At 40.6% G+C, this 18,875-nt stretch overlaps 1 protein-coding gene across 1 annotated transcript in view; it reads right to left on the reverse strand.

The window, feature by feature from the left end:
- The window catches only part of TACC2 (transforming acidic coiled-coil containing protein 2), a gene marked incomplete at its 5' end in the record, with an annotated part of 132,698 nt that extends 114,379 nt beyond the window's left edge, over positions 1-18,319 (reverse strand). Inside the window, 3 exons of the mRNA XM_082309124.1 lie at positions 5,324-5,496; positions 16,658-16,717; positions 18,287-18,319. Of these exons, the coding sequence (XP_082165250.1) occupies positions 5,324-5,496; positions 16,658-16,717; positions 18,287-18,319 (266 nt within the window). The remainder of the gene's footprint in view (positions 1-5,323; positions 5,497-16,657; positions 16,718-18,286) is intronic.
- Between the last annotated feature and the right edge of the window lie 556 nt (positions 18,320-18,875).

The following is an 18,875-nucleotide window of genomic DNA, read 5'->3' on the forward strand; positions in this document are numbered from 1 at the left end:
ATCTGTCCGCAGCGCTGGAGGTGGGAAAGCGGCCAAGTTCATCCACAAAGAGTGCTCATTCCCTTGAACTGCTTCTGGGTGTGTACCTTTTAAACTGCTGTATCTGCTTCTTCCTGAACCTGCAGGAAAAAATGCTTCTCGGGGGTAGAGTTGTCCAGCTAAGGATTCCCCAGGCCTTTTCCTCTGTGTGCACCAGGAGAATGGTTACATCTTGTGCAGACACCAATGCTGGCAAGCCTGAGGCTTGCTAGCTATTCTAGTTCTTCAGCATTTTTATTTCGCACGGAAAGTTTACAGATTAATTGCTGATGGCGTTACTTTTCAGCATACAGGACTAGTGAGAAACAGGTAAAAAACTTGGACTGAAACAGAATATTTTAAAATAAGAGTCACAGATGTTTTGAATTCCAAAACATAAGAATTTAAAAGTGACTGAAACAATTTCTGAGAATTTGTGGAGGATGGAAGAAGGCCACCCAGAAGACTGGAAAAAAGCAAACGTGGTAGTTTTCCACACAGAGATCCTCCATCTGAAGATGGCAGGTCATACGCCCTTAAGACTCTAAGAGTTCACTTCAGGGTGGAAAAGATGCGTTCAATGCAGCATACAGGAGCGAGTTAAAAATAAACAACCTGGAATCTGAAACTTCAAAGATTTCTGTTAATTGTCTTTGTTTCTGTTTTGGCAGGATATAACTTAGAAGCCACCCAAAACTGGCATGTGCCAGCACTTTCAGGACTAAGGCTAAATAAAAAGTAATTGCCTGAGCTCCTGCCCATCTAATAAGTTTCCTCAAACAAGAATCTTATGAATCCCTTCAAGCTGACTCATCCATGTAACATTCATCTCATAAGAGTCATAATTTTGCATGCTTAAGTGTAAAGCTGTTTTAGCCAGCTAGAATATAAGTCTAAGTGCTCTCAGTACTCCCATTTTGAAAAGGAACCCCTAAAGAACTGCAGCTATGCCATTTTTGAGCAACGTGTTTTTAAAAATGCAAATTGGTCACAGAACAGTATAGAACTACCTATGCTAATATTAAAAAAAAAAAAAAAAAAAAAAAAAGGCAAGACTGCATTTGCTGCAGCCAAACCACAAATATTCAAAACCCAAGATAAGAGACCCCACCCCACAGTCTCCCTTTCTACTGCTGGCCCGTTCTAACACCAGTTTGGACAGCTTACTGTGCTGGGTGGCTGACAGCGTAGCCTTGTTCTAATTAGCTGTACTCAGTCCATTGTTTCAAACCGCACCAGTGTGTAACTACTTGCTTCTTCAGTTAACCCAGTCTTCCAAAAGGCCACGTTCAAGAATTGCTGACACTAATGTAAACCATCGCGCACCGCACCTCGGCTCCGGTGTTTGTTGTTTTTACATTCGTCCTTAGTGCTCCTCTACCTGCGTACAGCTGGAGCCTGAACTTGTGCCTCCACTAAAATCCAGACCCGCAGAGAGAAAATGATCTGGCCCGCTTCCTCGTTGGACGACTTCAGGCTTCAAATCAGACTCCGTTAACCAGTTATCTCTACCACCACTAGAGCAGGAAGAAGAGAGATACTTGCTACTTTGAGATTAAAAAATAAACACTTTGAAATCCTGCTGTTGCGAGTCCTACGGTATGCTAAAGCATCAGTACAAACAATGGCAGGTTTTGAAAAAGAATAGCATGGATACAATAACTTGAGGGTTAAATTTTGCTCTGTCCCAGTACACCAATGTCAGCATGTAAGTTTTGCAACACATTTAATAGATTTCTGAATTCTCAAGGGAGATTCCACCAGTAAGACAGGCCATTCCTTGTTGTGTTAAAAGCCACGGTAACATCTTCAGCCACGACCTTGTAGCTTTGTTTCCCTTCAATGGCAGGATTGCCCAACCTTGCCCACAGGATGAAGATACAAGGCTGTATGAGTCTCTGAGATGAGAGACTCTCTGTGATGAGTCTCTGAGAAGTTTACCATGTCCTTCCAGTACTGACAGTGATGTAGATCCATCTGCAGGCTGTATTAAATGGTTTCCCACATTTGAGTGGCTAGAGGAACTTGAAGCTGGCACTTCCTTCTTCATGCCACCAAAAAAACGCCAAAATTTTATCCTTTTCTTTCCTAGCTGCGACTGCACACACACTTCATCAAGAATAGTTTTCACCAGATTGGGTGAGAGCGACAGAATCCTGCTGCATGGACGAATACAGTTTCATGCCTGGCTGCTTGATATGACTTACCACCTACTATCATTTTTCTTGAAGACAGAAGTAGAGGAAGATATTGCTGACCAGGGTGAAACAACCTCCCCTGCCCCAAAGCCCCCTCCTTGATTTTATACATTTTGAATTTTAAAAATGAACCAAACATCACAGAAGTCATGGAAAGCTATTTCCTCTGGACTCATATGGGGCCCTCTGATTTGGGGTACCTGAGTTCCTTACATTTCCACAAATGTAAGAGCAAGAATGTCAGAAAGTTTAAATCTCCACATACTTCTTGCTGCTTTCTGGCAACATCTAAGAACTCTTACTCTTTAACATACCACACTGTGAATATTCTATACCCATTTTACAGGTGCAGAAAATGAAATTTAGAAAGATTAATTGCTTTGATAAGGTTCATTCCTGGGAGTTAGTCAGGGAGTTGAAAGCACATTTTCCATTTTGAGTGTTTCACGGTGTTACTGCCCCTGCCAGCTTCCTGGTAGCTAGTTAGAAGGGTCTGTATAGGCAGCCATTGCAGATAGTTGTGTATATATCTTCCTCAAGATGTGGACAAGAAAGTAATTGTAGAGATGCTTTTTGAGAAACAAGAAGAACAAATATAATTTAAGCCCCCCGAGGTGAGTTCTGCTGGTGCTTCATTCACAGGATGGAGGCCGTACATAAGGCAGGTTTTAGTGGTTGGCACAAACGCTGCATTAGGTGGGTGCTGGTACAAATGCTGTCAGTCAGAGGGTGTACGGCTGTTGCAGTTCTAAGTACACAGTCTAAGAACCATCATTTTGCAGTTTCACAAACAAATCTAATTTTTAGGAATGTTACTCATGATAGGCCTACATATAAAATTTAACAGTTGCTAATACTCATCATTTCCCCCAAAACTCTCTTTCCCCCTTTCCATGATATAACCTGCATATTGATAAGAGTACCAGAAAATGACTATTTTATTGTCACAAATCACAATAGGACGTGTTTTAAGCAGCTTACAATAAATTTATATTTTCTTCAGCTACGACAGTATGGTTACTGACCATTACACACACATAGAATACAGTGATCACGCACAATACTGTCGAGAGAGACTAGAAGCTTGAGGATACATGTAGTAATTGTTAACTGTAATAACATACGAACAAAACGTGCATCTAAAATTCTCTTCCTGTCCAAGTTTACATCACAACTGCAAACTCCATTTTTTCTAACTAGTGTGAATGATGTCTGTGGCTTTTCTCATTGACATGAGAGTGGAGAGACCCTCTCAAAGACATAAGGAACTCATCTAAGGAAGAGCTGCTTTATGTATAGACCTGGTGCTAGATAGTACAGAGATGCCACGTTGGAAGAGAAATAGTCATACATCTCTAGGAAAGGTGTGCAGCCTTTCATCACTTTAAACTTCAAGCCTAAATATCTTTATCATTGTAAACTGACTTTGAAGTCTTCGTCTTGCTGAGAATTTATTATTTTCAGTAAATAATTAAGATGTGCTAGTGGCAGTCAGAACAAATAGAACTAATAGTAAATATATTCCTGTGTGTATACTGAAGTATGACAACCGACTGAACTGTAAGAGCTCCGTAGCACAGCCAAACTATCCCTTCCAGAAAGTCACCTGCTTTTTCTTGGTAGGACTTTATAGATTGTGTCATGTCTCTAAGTTTCACTGAAATTTCCCTGACGTGGTCAATTATGGTCTTACTTAATACCTGCATTTGGACTTAAACTGCCACGAACTATTGCATGACACCAATAATTTTAGAATGGAATGGAATGGAATGGAATGGAATGGAATGGAATAGAATAGAATAGAATAGAATAGAATAGAATAGAATAGAATAGAATAGAATAGAATAGAATAGAATATCGGAAGGGACCCGCAATGATCATCTAGTCCAACTGCCTGACCGCTTTGGAGCTGACCAAAAGTTAAAGCATGTTATTAAGGGCATTGTCCAAATGCCTCTTAAACACTGAAAGGCACGGGACATCGACCACCTCTCTAGGAAGCCTGTTCCAGTGTTTGACCACCCTCTCAGTAAAGAAATGCTTAATTTTCATAATTTCTTATTAAAAAAAGCAGAAGAAGAGTTTATTGCCTGGGATAACATTAACAGCATTTGAAATATTTTAATTGACTACTGTTTGTTCTTGATTTTCATTTCTCCAGTTTACATCTTTCAAAGACAGTGGCAATCAGAAATGGCAGCCAGGGTTGGTGGAAACAGGAAAAGGCCCAAATCACACAAACTCCCCTTGAAAAGGATGCAGCCAATCTTTTTGCAGTGAATTCTCCAATCTTAAAGAAAGTTAATGCAAACACTTAAAAAGGTGCCCACAGCCTAAAAATCCTACGCATTTATCAGCAAGTTACTGCTACCCCTTCTAAGCTGTATCTGTCGTTCTATCCCAGGTAACACTGATGATCAGGAAAGTATTCAGCCCTATGGTAGAATCATACTGGCATTAGATAATTTCTTCATTGCAGCAGATGAAAACCCTAGTACCATCGGAAAATTCAAGTATTCAAGGTAAAAGTATTAATGCTTCAGACAAAACATTCCCTTTGGGGTATTTAATAAAATCCAGGTTATGTTACCTTCTGCCATCCTTAATAGCACTGAAGAATACCTTAACTCTTAAAGTGGTACTATTTATTTAATCAGGTGAATTTTAAGACATTTAGAAGAGTACAGTGCTAGTAAATATTAGCTGCGTTGGTACTTTTTAATAGGATTGTTATACAGAGCTGAGCACGGCATTTTGCAATTGTTTACAATTACATCTCGCTTCACAATCATATATGACTACAAAAGACTTCAATATTTCTCTGTCTCAGATAAGAGTTTATTAGTATGAGCAAAAAGCATAGGAAGTTTAGGTCAAGGGTTACTACAACAGCTGGCGTCTTGTTTATAGCTATGCAGTAAGGCGAGAAAGTCAGTTTGGTTAACAGTAAGTAGCCTTGTTTTGTCAGGTTATTTTGAAGACTGCATCATCATCCATCAGGATTTTGAAAATCAGTCACACAAGAACAGAAACTTAACAAACAACCCCCAACTATCAACAGCAGCAGGGCTTCAATTCTATTCACAGGAAGAAACTTCATTTCTTACCTTGTAGGTGCTGGAATTGATGGGGATATGCTCTCAGCCAGTGGCACGGCAGCAGGAAGAAGATCTGAGATGTCCTGACCTCCAGATCTTTCTACGCTGTTTTCCTGAGGGCTCCTTTTTAAACCATGCCCATTACCTGGAGGTTGGCCTAATTCTGAATCTTGTGGAGCGCTCTAGAATGAAAAAAGAATAATTTAAATAGCTACTGCTATTTTAGAGTACAGGAAATTTTGGAGAATACATAAGCTTAAGGAGTTTTGTTCTGACGGACAACTTCTGTGGTAGATTTCACTACTTTGATGGAACGTGCAGGTTCCAAAGCCAAGCTATTTTTTTTTTCTTAATGACAGAAAAACAGAAGGAAGTGGTTGAGCCAAAAATAAATACTAGGAAAAGAACAGGGATAGAAGAACGCAACAATTGTTCTAAAGCAGCCAGGGCCTTTACTGACCCAAGGAGGATATTGTCTTCTCTTATTCCAAGCCTGGGAAATGCTTCCTTGCTAAGCAAGTTGAAAATGAGAAAGGGTGGAAACAAGCTATAAACTTTGACACTCATAATATGAGCAGTATCTTTGGAGTGAAGTTAAGAGATAAAGCCAACGTCAGTCAAGACCCAGCACTTGAATCCAAGTCCAGATTCTTTCCCTCCCACTTCAACAAAGCTCAGAATGCCTCTGAACTGAAATGGAGGGCCTGATTCTCCACCGCGATGCCTTTCTCTAATAACAGCAACACGACATGCTGCAGTTTCTGTAGTAATAGCTACAGAAATGCTATTACACAAATATGGTGATGCTGCACCTTCTCAAAGGTAAATATAAATATAAATTACCTTCTCAAAGGTAAATATTTACCCAGGATCTTCATCCATGGAGACATGCCTTTACATGAGCGGGTTTTTTGTTTTGGTTTGGTTTGTTTTTATTGCAAACTGTTGTTTTTGCTCCAGGGAGGAAGAGAGTCCTGGTCAGGTGCCAGGCTGTGACCCATGGTGTGCCTGCACATCCCTGGGGTTCTACAATACCCCCATGGAGATGCTTACAACAGGTTGTGGCACCTTGCTGCTGAGGGGTTTCTTTTTGGCAGAAGTATCTTTAGAAGGCAAAGAAGAGCTGGTAAAAGCTGCTTTGAACAGTAGCTGAGGATGTTCTTCAAGTATAACAAAAGAACTGGGGAGAAACAATTAAGTGTAAAGCAAAACATTAAAAAATTAAGTGTAAAGCAAAAAAAAAAAAAAAAAAAAAGTCTGAATGAAGAAGCTCCATTTCAAATCCTCTGGTACATCAGGCAATAGTGAAAGAGAAGGAAAACTGCTTAATCAGATCACCCTCAACATACAGTCACTGTTGTTTTAAGAACTGTTAACTGTAATTGTAAACACTTACGGTAAAGACACATAAGCGTATGAACTGACGACGGGAGAACCTCTTCAGAAGAATGTCATAGATGAAAAGCACAGTACACAATTCCGACTAATCTCTTGGGGTTTTTTCTCTCAATTTTTAGGTTTATTTTGCTCTAGAAGTAGTCAATAAATTGCAGAAAGCTATTGTTTACAAAATTACTCTTCTCTGTGTGAACATGGTGTGCTCTCACAAAACCAAAGGCTTCTCGTGATCAGAGCCAGGAATGAGAGACACCCAGTGGACAAGAAAAGCCCGTGTAATGAGCAATGGAAAAGGCCAGGGCATACTGAAAATATAAAAAGACTTCCTTTAGACTTAAGGCAAATTTGATTAACTCACATATCCTCTGCCTTTCCCTGGAGGAATCCCTTCAGTACAGCTTTGTTTGCAGAAGTCTCCTTTATCACACCGCTTTCCGCTGGGATAGACCAAGGGCTCTTGGTTTCATGATTATTAAGCACTTACCCAGCATGTGCTGACATCTGGCATTTGGAGTATTTATCTAAGTATATATGTTGGCCCCAAAACCACAGTATATGGCAAAAAAATACTAGAACATCAAGATTTATACAAGGAAATTTGTTTCTTCCAGCCAGAAAAAAAAATAAAAATAGAGCTTAGTTAGCTTACAGGGTTCTGTTTTGCTTTTGGTGCTATGTTTTGGGCAGTCTTGCTTTTGTTTCAATGAGAAAGTTCGCATGGAGAATTTATTTCAGCATGCATACATGTGTGCAGAGAGAAAGAACTATGAAAAAATGTGTTATTAAATTAATCTTAGGAAAAAACCCCAACCAACCAAAACAGTGACATATTGGGTCATGTCATACGTAATCATGCTGGAGCACATCCATTGCCCACCACACACCACTACCATCTCCGCACCCCAGAGCCTCCCCTGCTCGCCAGTTAGGGTGGGTGGTATTTATATCTTGACAGAAGAGGAACTCCTTCAACTAGGTGGGTCCAACCCCAGGGAGATTCAGTCTTCAGAGCATGCACTGGCCTTGACCCACCAGGGAAGTGGGACAAGAGCAGGGTGATGGGTTGGTAAACGCGCAACCAGCCATGCGAGGCAGCCGTGGTGCCACGCTCTTATTTAGTCACCCTATCGTGTCTGATTGCGACAGCTACAGTTGGGTCAGTCTGGGAGGTGGGCCACAAATGAGTGCCTCACAGTAGCAGCCAAATGAAGTGTAATTTTCAGGCCACTTGCAGACAAAAAAGACCTCCTTTCCCTTCCCAGCAGGGCCAGGAGGGTGGGGGAACCACACGAAGAACCCCAAGAAATTAGGCCAATTTACAAATTTGTCCAGATGCCTCCAGCAGTTGGCAAGAGAAGTGAGAACTAATTCTTTAATTTTCCTCCTTTCTATTACCACCATCTCAAATTTTCTTCAGCTGATTTGGGTGCGAGGCAGGAGGAATACCTCACAGCTCTCTGCAGAAGTTGAAGAGCTGCATGTTTTGTCTCTTTCTAAAGCCTCTGTCATCTTCCATGGCAGATGGGAACACAGCAAAGAATTAAGTCAGTCATTAACCTACTGCACTCTTAGTACCCACACATTGCTTCTAATTAATCTCTCTTTCACAAGATCAGCCACTTAACTCAAAGGGCTCCTTTAGGTTATAATCCTCTGTTCTACTGACCTGCCGTCATCCCACTTTTGGAGCCGCAGCATAACGGGAATGCCTCTGGCACACAAATCTCTAACGTAAAACTCCTTTCTGTGAGAGAAACGTATCCTTTCTGAGAGAACCCGTATCCTTTGGATTGCCACCCAGAGCCACGAATCCCATGAGCCACGTGATAACCCATAGTTAATCAGCAACGTGGGCTCAGTTATGGCATTAGAAAGAAACATCAGCCTGTCATATAATAAATCCAATAGCCCATTGCTATCAAAGGTCAAATAGCACTAACAAATACAAGCAGACCTAACACTGTGGTTGCAGCTGGTAGCTACTTACCGGCCAGAAGTACAATTATTTCAGGACAGTTTGAAACCGTAACATGGAGTCTGGCTAAGTTGTCATTGACTACCTGAGTCTCACACTTCACACAACACTTTGGGGCCACGATAATTTTGGTAGAAATTTGCTGAATTTTACTTTTACTATTCATCTCCATAAATCACAAGTTAACTACATAATATAGCCATTTATCTGCCTGTTATACCTGGACACTCATCTCATCAAAACTAGGATGTTTCCATATTAGACACAGAGAAGGGCCCGTGTCCCAGTGATTTTATCAGCTGTTACACCAAGTCTTAATACCAAAACAAAAACACATTGGGAGGGGCAGACTGAGAAGGCAAGGAGGATGATCACAACAAAAGGTTAGTTATATGCACTATTTTGAAGACTACTTTTAACATTTTCCATAGGTTGTTTGGGGGGGCTGAGGGGGGTTTTTGTTTGGTTGGTTGTTTTTGACTTTTTTTGGTTTTAAACAGTTTTGTGCTTTCAGGGATCTAATGTTTAAGAAGTTATAGTTCATCTCCCAGCTATCCCTAAGCAACTGTCATTGGCCTCAGAAAAATCTGACTCTTGTTCTTCCAGTTCTGAACGTGACCAAATTTTACATATATTAAAACAATCTTTGCAACATAGCTCCTGTTGGGAGCAGAGAGGAGTGTGAATTTTTGACACCCCTCTTTCTTTCTTTCTTTCCAGGGTGTCAGGTGTTTGAATGATCAAAAAGCACAGTTTGATCATTTTACCTTGTCAGGCAAGAGCGCACGTGGCCAGGAAAATGTATTTTCCAAAGAAGCTCAAAGGAGGATTTTAACAATAATCTAAAATAAATCCTAATGTAGATATTTAAATGTAAAAGGAACTACTAATATTCCAAGATATAGGAAAGCTTTATATATTGGTCTTCTACATTTAATGTATTAATTTAATCATCACAAAAGAACCTGCTCTGTGAATCTGTGCCAGCCAGCAGAAAAACATAATTCAATTTCTCTATCAAGTTTTTCAAATTTAAGCTAGTTATGCAAATCAGGCCCTGAACTAGCTTTGCAGAGCATGCTTTTTTATTTTTAATTAACATCTGTGAAAACAATTAGAAAGACTATGTTTTGTTCAAAACTGTCGTTAGAAAGCTGCTGTTAAATTACTTTTGAGGTTTCAACACATACAGGCTCTGAAGTGATTTACTACAGAAGCTTGCAGCTAAATTTGCTCTACATTCGTTTCAGATGTAGCATACTCCTTTTTGAAAAGGATTCTGAGATTATAAAAAGTTACTTAATTGAAAGACTTAAAGAAATAATTATATTAAAAATCAGAATACAGAGGTTCTCAGCAGATTTCTTTTTATGTCTAGGATAATTTAAAAAACCCAACAACAAACAAAGCAAGTTTGTCACAGAGAGTGTACAAACAACAGAAAGAAAACTAAACAGCCTCTACTTCTTTTTCCTTTAAGCCAGCATACTATTTAAATGAATAAAACTGATTCTCCTGAAATAGGCAATGTAATTTGCATTAAACCTTTCCACAACCGTTGGACTCTGCAAGAACACAAAGTAAATTACAGGATCACTTTATTTTCCTGATGACTTTGAACAGGCTTTTAAAAGTTAAAAAAAAAAAAAAAAAAAGAGACCTCCATTAACACTGTAGCCAAAAGGATTATGTGCGCTGCTGTACTCTGGCTAAAGTTATCATACCAGAAAGAAATTCCTTTAAGGCTACATGGGAGCCTGTTCACAGCTCGGCTCCCAAAACACTGACTCTTCCCTCCCGGTTCAAAGCCATAGCAACAGCATTAGGCACTGCCACAGCCTTGTGTTACTGCAGTTCAAGAAGCCTCGTGTTTCTCAACAAGCCACCAGGATCCCGATCACAAAGCACACAACGGGTCTGGTTTTAAAACCTAGCATTCACACTCAAACCCCTCCAAATAAGTGAACTTCCTTTGATTCCCCTTTCTCCTTTCTCTCAATAAAAGTTGTTGCCTTTTACATCTGCCCTCTGCAACATTCCTCCATTAAACACACATCCTTTTATAGCAGTTGCTGGAACATGCCATAGCTCTGACTAGCTGAAAGTAATCTTTGAAGAGTTACATTAAGTTTCCATTCCCACTAACTCCCTCTGGTTACTGGCGGGGAAGCTGGAACAAGCCTTTACAAGTCTCAATCAATAAACCAGAACTTACCTTTTATTTTTCTCCATCTCTTCCATTACAAGTTGGGGTTTTTTTAATAGGGTTTTTTAAAGCCTGCCTGCTAGAAGCGTTGGGTGTTTGCTCCCAGCCACCACCTCCTCCGCGGGGATGGGAGCGGGCAGCAGCAGCGCAGGTGAATGCCGGGACGCGGAGCAAAGGTCGGCCCTGCAGCGCCCGGGCTCCGGTTTCAGGATCAACCGCCAAGCCGACCGCATCGGGAAGACGGACACATGGTCCCCGTTAGGGACAGCGGGCCACACACGTCCTCAGCCAAACGCCTCGCCCGTGTGTGGCTGAGCAGGCTAGCACCGAGCAGAAAAGCGTGCACATGGTGCTCTTTGGAAAGGTTTCACTGCAATGCTTTGCAGCAATTGCTCATTTCGTTGCAGGACTGGCTGCAGAGAAAGGGAGTGAAAAGTTGTTCATCCAAAGCCTTAATCAATAGGCTGTTTCTCGTTATTTTTATTGTACTTCAGCATTAAATCCATTCCTTGAAAATGGAACTGAGACGCCAGAAAATGGCTTGCTGCGATTCTTAAAACAATCAAGTTAACATAACAGTTCATGAGTCTGCCTAATACCCTGGTACCTACTAGAAATCAATACCAATGAAATATGAATAACCCAGTCTATGTCAGAAAAGTGGATAGAAGAAAAGTTTTCAAGGTCACGTTTTTCTAAAAACAGAATTGTAAGGGTCACATGGTTGGGAAATCACATTTTTAAAATGGTTGTTGCAATTTTTTAAGACAGAGCAGGTTTTAGGAGCTACCTTTTTGCTCTTCTGGCTTTTTTTTTGTTTGTTTGTTTTTTGCTGTTCTGCAGGTACAGTAACTGAGTAGTAACTTAGATTTTTCAATCTTTATATCCTTGGAGAACCATTGTTTCTCCATTGTTTAGAGAAATGGTACCAAAACATATAAAAATTAGATAATGAGTGGATATTGCTCTAAAACAACCAGAACTTTTCAATCAAATCAGCAAACACTGGTCAGCAAAACTACTGATCACGGGACAGTATCAAACTGGTACCCGACATACTGGGCCAAGCTTGAACTCCATGTGACAATTCAGATCTGAAGAATTACAGTAAAACTTGGTTTTGTCACATCTCAAGGGAGCTAAAATCTGATTTTAATAAACAACTTGTGCAGCAATCTGCATTATTCAGTGCCTGCCCCTTGTTGAGAGTGGCTGGAGTACAGCAGTTTAGAGATGGGGCTGACCATCGTGACCACTTCTTGAGTTTTTGCCCAAACATCACGACTACTTAATTAGCTGGATGTAACTATGACATGATCAGATGTGAAAAGCAGACTCTTTCCTTAAGGGAGATTCCATATAGACTTTTACCATTGCAGTAGGATTTTTTTCATCAGTAATGGTGTAATTTGCTATTGCTTCTGGCTTGGTTTATTTGTCTCTCGCAGGAGTAGAATTTTAAGTTCATGCCTTTTCTGATTAAAATCCTCAAAGCGACAGGAATGCAAAAATTGGCATTTGGTGGAAGTCTCATTTAATCTGCTCCTTACAAATATAACAAGCAAAGCAAACTGTGATACGGTAACAACGGTATTTGAAAAATTCTGGTTACAACATTCTATTGTAAGTACCTATGACCTTTTCTTAGAGAAAAAGGGTGCTTTCCCTCCTGAGAAATACCTACTGAAATGACTCTGGCTGTGAACATAAAAATAAACTGGGGGGTGTGCGCGCGTGCGTGTGTGTGTGTATTTATATATAGTCACCATCTTCTCCTTGGTTTAGCATTCTTCGCAGAATACACAACTTCCTCGCAGTACAGCAAGAGCAATTCAAACCCTCAGGCTTCCTCGTTCACGTTTACAACCCTTTCAATCCACTGAGGGCACTAAACTGTTTATCTTCAGATCCTTGTAATGTCAACATAAGTGTCTTCTCAACAACTTGCTGCTATGTTTAAGCCTTAGTCTGTTTGAATGTACATAGCATGAGTCTGCGCTGGGCTAAATGAAGCATAGCTGTATAAGTGGCTTCATGGCTCTTGTTAACCTAATCTTTCCATCTGTTTATGTCATCTATGTTCAGTAGGCAAAGGAAAATTCATAGTTATCCTTGTAACTCCACTAGTCTTGCTGCAGCTTCTTATTTTCCTTTGTCCCTTTCCTGACAGTTGGATGAAGGCCTGCTGAGTACCTACATTATTTTCTCAAGGATGGCAGGTGTGTGAGATACAGCAGGCGGGACAGAATAAAGTTGATGATCTTGGGGAAAAAATCTTCATCAAATAACTTGTAATTTCCAGTCACTATAATTTTAACTAAAGCAGCTTTCTGATGCGTGGTTCTTAGCAGCCTAACAATGAAACACTTGAGAAGATGCTGTTAGATTCATATGAAGTACTATTGGGAAAATCGTCTCCAAGCTGAGTTCTAAACTCTGTTGTGCTCCTCAGCCGATAGTGTTTGCTTGCCTAGGTCTAACTACCCATAGCTGTGGAAAACGTAGGTCCAACATTTTCACACTATTTCTAAATGGAGAAATGTAGTAAATAGTTCTAGAGGCTCTTTATAAATATAAAATATTTTTCCTTTTCATCTGTACCCATACATATACATTTCGCATTAGAAATGGTGGTGGCTTTGCAGATGCAAAGGAAGCTTTAACCATTAATTCAGAAGAGAAGGAATAGTCTTCCAACTTCCTTTTCACTATGCTTTCAAGTTAAGAACCCTGTCACAACTTTGGATCTTTATTCTTCTGTCATCCTCCCTCCTTCATTCACAGGGAAGATGAGAACAAGTATAATAATTATTCATGGCAGTGAGAAGTGTCCCAGAATTTGCGGCATTTGCATAAATGGACGTATAATTCTCTGAAAACAGACAATGTTCTTTTTGTGTAAACTCAAACAAATACTTGGCATTACTCACCATAGAATATTGGACCAGTAGTAATTACCCTTGGAAGTAAGCATTAATGAGTATGGTGACTAGAGGTACGCTAGAACTACCTAAGCATCAGTAATGGGCATACTGGCCTGTAGCCAGCTGCCATCGACACCCTGTTGTGGGCAAATGTTGACTGAAAGGGTGTGGAAGAGTTCTGCTGTCCTGCACACTCCTGATGTGCAATGGATGAAGTGGAAAGAAAAATGAAAGAAAAGAACAATTTAGAGAGTAAAACTGGTGAATCATGTGGACACAACAAACAAAAAAAAGCCTGTGTAGGGTAACAACATACCTCATTAAAATGCTATAGGCAAAATGATTATGCAGGAAATTGGGAATGTATTTTTGTTCCAAATTGAATATAAACAATGGAATGTATACAGATGTTATTGCACTATTCAAAAAGTATGTAAACACAGAGTATGAGCACCAGAGCTCAGAGGAATTTGCCCAGTTATCATCTGCGGGAATGGAGACTGAAGGCTGGGAAGCTGCTAACGTGCCCAGTGCTTTCTCTGCTGATCCCCGTAATACTGGGATCTGAAAGAAGAACCATGCCAATCAACTAGATCCATCATTTTGCACCGGCATAAGGAAGTTGAAATATGGGGAAAGTAATAATGCAGAATATTAACTGCAGAATGTGCAGCAGTCAGATTTGTTCACAACAATTAAATGGAGAAACCCTAGCAGGAACACAGCGTGACGCTTCAGACAAACAAACAGACTCTTCAGAAGTTATGGCCCCTCTGGCAAGAATGCATGTCTTGCCTATCTTACACATTTCACAGTAGAAAAAACACAAGAACAAAAAAGATAATCACGCGTTAGAATTTATGTTTAAAGAGAAATGGACAATAACATAGATGTGGAATAACCAGCTTTGTTTGGCTATTTACTTATTCAGAAAACAAAGAAGAAGAAAGGATAAAGCAAAATATATAGAAATAACTTATGTGGTAACTGACTTTGAAATTCCCTCTTCAACTGGGGGGCAAAATATGCGCTGCTAGAATTTCAATTCAGTTTTCACTTTCAAAGAGCTTTACAATTACTTGGTAACTTTGACTTTTCTGTAATCACAAGAAAGGCTGTGAAAGATGACAGCTCTCCTCATCAGAACTCTGAGTGGCAAGAATTAAAAACCTGAGTTAAAATTATTACATATTAGAAAATCCAGCCTGTTCGAGCTTTAGAAAATTTTATGCTCATGTTTCCAATGATAGAGAACTCCTGTTTTTTACATCCTCCACCCACCCCTTTAAAATGAAAGCAAGATGTCCTGGTAACAGCATAATTCTAGTAGATGTGAGACCATGATAAAACCAGTCATGAACGTCAATAATAATCCTGTGATGTACTTTGGGAGCCGGTCCCTGAGTTAACTGCACAAACCCCCGGAGCAGCATGGACAAGGCTGGGCTGCACAGCTGGCATGCTGGGCTCACGCTCCTTCACACAGGCCACGTGCCTCATCCTGCCAAACTGTTTAGATAGCAGATCGTTTCCTTGGTCCTGGTCAGCTTGGGTTTGTTTGTAAGTGGAGCTTTATTAGCTGGCATCTGAGCCCAGGCTACCAAGGCTATCAAGGGCTGAGGGAGTGCACAGATACGTCAGTGTCTACAAAACTATGAGCCTTTTCTTTTTATTACAGCCATGCAGATGATTTTTGAACATTTGGCTGTCCAGAAAAGTCAGGGAAAAGCCTGAGGACAAACCTTGCCGTTCCTCTACACCATCGGATGCATTTGGATGGATGAAGAAGGATGTGTCTAATGGGCAGCACAATGGCTGAGACCTTCTAGAGTTCCATAAACTGTAGTACTTTCCATAGCTTCCCATGAAGGAATACTTCCTTTACTTCCCCTGTATTCTCTCTGCTAAAGGCTGGATCTCAAGGGTCAAAATATCTGTTCTTCTAGATTGTTTCTTTTTCAATTTAAACACATGACTCTTCGTGTGGAGTTTTGCTTTTCAAGGAAAATGCATCTTAAAAATAGCTTACATTTGGTTCAACCTAAGCCCAACAAGCTGTGCCACTGACAGAGACCCTTGTTTGGAAGCAAGCTTTGCCATTCTCATAGAGCAGGGCACAAACCTAAAATCTCTCAGCAGTTTGGACTTCGCGCACTGTTACAGCAAAACAGAATGTGGTTAGTATATGTAAAATCACATTGTTAAATATACTGCTGGCCCCAGCCTCGTTTTATCTATTTATTATTTTTGCTCATTTCTACTAAATTTAGATTATATTTTCTTCAGCGTCTGGTCTTTACAAGACGTATTGGGTATTTACTTTTTCTCTAAGTGCCTACTACATTCTTCATAGTAGCACATTTATTTCACACATCTTCCCTCTCATTAAATGAGTTCTGAACTTAGCACAGGCTCTCCCATCTTTAATGCAAACCATGTGTACGGCTTCCAAATGACTCAGCTGAGAGCTAGAGCTGGGCAATGGTGTTCTCCAATAAATACATAAACAACAACAACAACTCATGTCAATTGGTACCGAGTAGACAAACAACATCCACTGAGCTATTTTAATTGTGTTAGAACTGGAAGGAAAGCCAGCATGCAAAGAGGGTCACATACGGGCCGTTTCTCTAAAGCATAGATTGCTACCAAAGAGAAAAAGTTAAAAGAAACCAGATTTTTTTTTTACAACTTGATGAAAATTTAAGTGTAGCTGCCTTGCAAATTTGCAGTGTCAAAAAAACAAAAGCCAGAAGCAGATGCACAAGAAAACGCACAGCCAAGCCTGATGCTAACATTTCGAAATGCAAACCATGCAAACCAGTTTCATCATCCACTACCTGCTGTGTTCCTTGGCTTGGTGGTATAAGCATGAATTTATTTGCATTGGGAACTTCTGACTAAAAATGAACATATTTAGACATTTCAGTGACAGTATGAATTTTGACTATTCATTAAGCAATACTTTTTCAATACCTGTTCAGCAGATTAAGTGGCTTTCAAGATTTTATTACTACTTCTTGTTTTTTCTCTGTTAAGAGTGACTTTTAAAGTAATTTGGTTTTCTAGCATTTTTTTTTTTTTGCTTTGGGGTTTTGTTTGTTTGTTTGTTTTATTGTTCAGTTGTTTTTTTTACAGTGTGAAATGGAGACCAGAAGCTTACTTTCCTTATTAGAAAAGAAGAGCTTTTTATTCAATTTCTTAATAAATTCAATAACTTTCAAGTAAAGTTTTCTCAGCCTCAGGAGGACTCCTGAAGAAATGTATTTGACTTTCAAAAACTTCCTAAGTGAAAGCTGTACACTTTGGAGAAGAAATTCTCATTAGTTAGTTACAGGAATGAACACATTCCCTCTTCCCAAAGCCTGAAAAAAGCTGGGACCAAATCTTTGGCTAACAATACAACTGGGCCAGAACAACCACGACTTAGAGCAGATTTTTCTTCTAAAGAAACCTTTGTGAAAAAATCTGGCTAACTTGCAATACTGATTCCCTTGAGAGGGTCCACTTTGCAATGGACAAGGCACAGCAGATCTGCTGAGACCTCAAGTGGAAGCAAAATGAACCCTAAAGCATTTTATCATCTACCATAACATATGGAAGAAGAGAAGATGAAACACATTCTGGTATTTTAACTGCTGAAATTCGATGAATTAAAACCTTTATTCAAACTTACATCAACATAGCAACTTCCAATGTAATTGTACACAACTGGCCATAGCATATGGGTTCCCTTCATTTCAAGAATTTAAAAACAAATTACCAAACACCAAGAGGCATTAACAAAGCACCCTTCTAAAACGGGTGTAAATTCCTGGATCAGCACACATATGTTCATTTCCAAACCAGGAGAAGCTACCATGTGTCAGAGCTCTGAGGGCACCTCAGGCATCACCTGGCTCCCAGGGCCTTTCCCACCCTGCCCATGGCCCAGGACCCTGTTTCAGTTTCCCCAGGGACGTCATCCCCAGCGATGCCATAGGATGTTGGTCTGCTGCTCCACCACGGTCCTGCCCTGCCCGGCCATCGGCCCCGCTGAGCTGGGCCGAACCAGGGGCTGACATCCTGGACCCATCTTGGCCTCTCCCTTTCTCCAGGGATGTGCCCAGTGCCCGGAGCTGGGGCTGCCCCTGCCTGCTCCCCAGCTGCCCCCCGGCTGCCCTGCTCCTGGCTGGGGAGGTGGGGTGAGCCAGCCCTGCTCACCCCGTGGGGATCCCGTGGGGATCCTCCATGACTCCTGTCCCGCAGGGAACAACCACCTGCACAGTGCCCTGACGCTATGTAGCAGTGTCACTGCCAAAGAAAAAACCGAACAAAAAATTGCCTTCAATTACCATTAATGACACTTAAATAGGAGTGTAACTGGGAGCAGAAGATAAATGTGGGGTAAGCGGCCCGTGAAAGCAATTTCTGTAGGGTTTGCTCTAGGCTAGCAGGGAAGGGAAATGCAATCACACTGTCACACTCACCGGATTTTCTGCACTACTGTTCTCATTGCCCATTTTGGTGCGGACGTCCAGTATCACACAGCAATTAAAGATCGATCACTGGAAGAAAAGAAAAAGTTCTAAGTCTTCAGTAAGAAAAAAAAGCAGGAGGAGTGTCATCTCAGTCACTCTATCAGCTGCCCCTCCTGGCATTCAGTCTTACAATGATTTTAAGTCATAAATCAGGGGAAGATAACTCCTAATGGCTCTAGTTTCTAATGTCTCTCTGCTGTCCTCCCTACACTGGCTCCACTGATGCTGAAAGACACTCCTTGAAACTCAGCTTTGTTACTCTGTTTCTGGATTATCCCATGTCATTTGAGCAGAAAGGCATTTTCCTTGCCAAAGTTACTTTGGATGGACAGCCCATACGAAAACCTTATTGTTTTAACTGTATTCAAACCACTTGTATTTCTTGGAGATCCTGGACTGAACTGCATGCTCAGATTCTCAGAACCACAATGTTAAACCTGACCGTTACTGTAACAGAAACAATTTTCCATATATGCACTCAGCATTAAGAAAGAGTAAATGGATTTCATATATGCACTCAGCTTTAAGAAAGAGTAAA

Source organism: Platalea leucorodia (genome assembly GCF_965183815.1).
Source record: "Platalea leucorodia genome assembly, chromosome: 4".
Lineage (NCBI taxonomy): Eukaryota > Metazoa > Chordata > Aves > Pelecaniformes > Threskiornithidae > Platalea > Platalea leucorodia.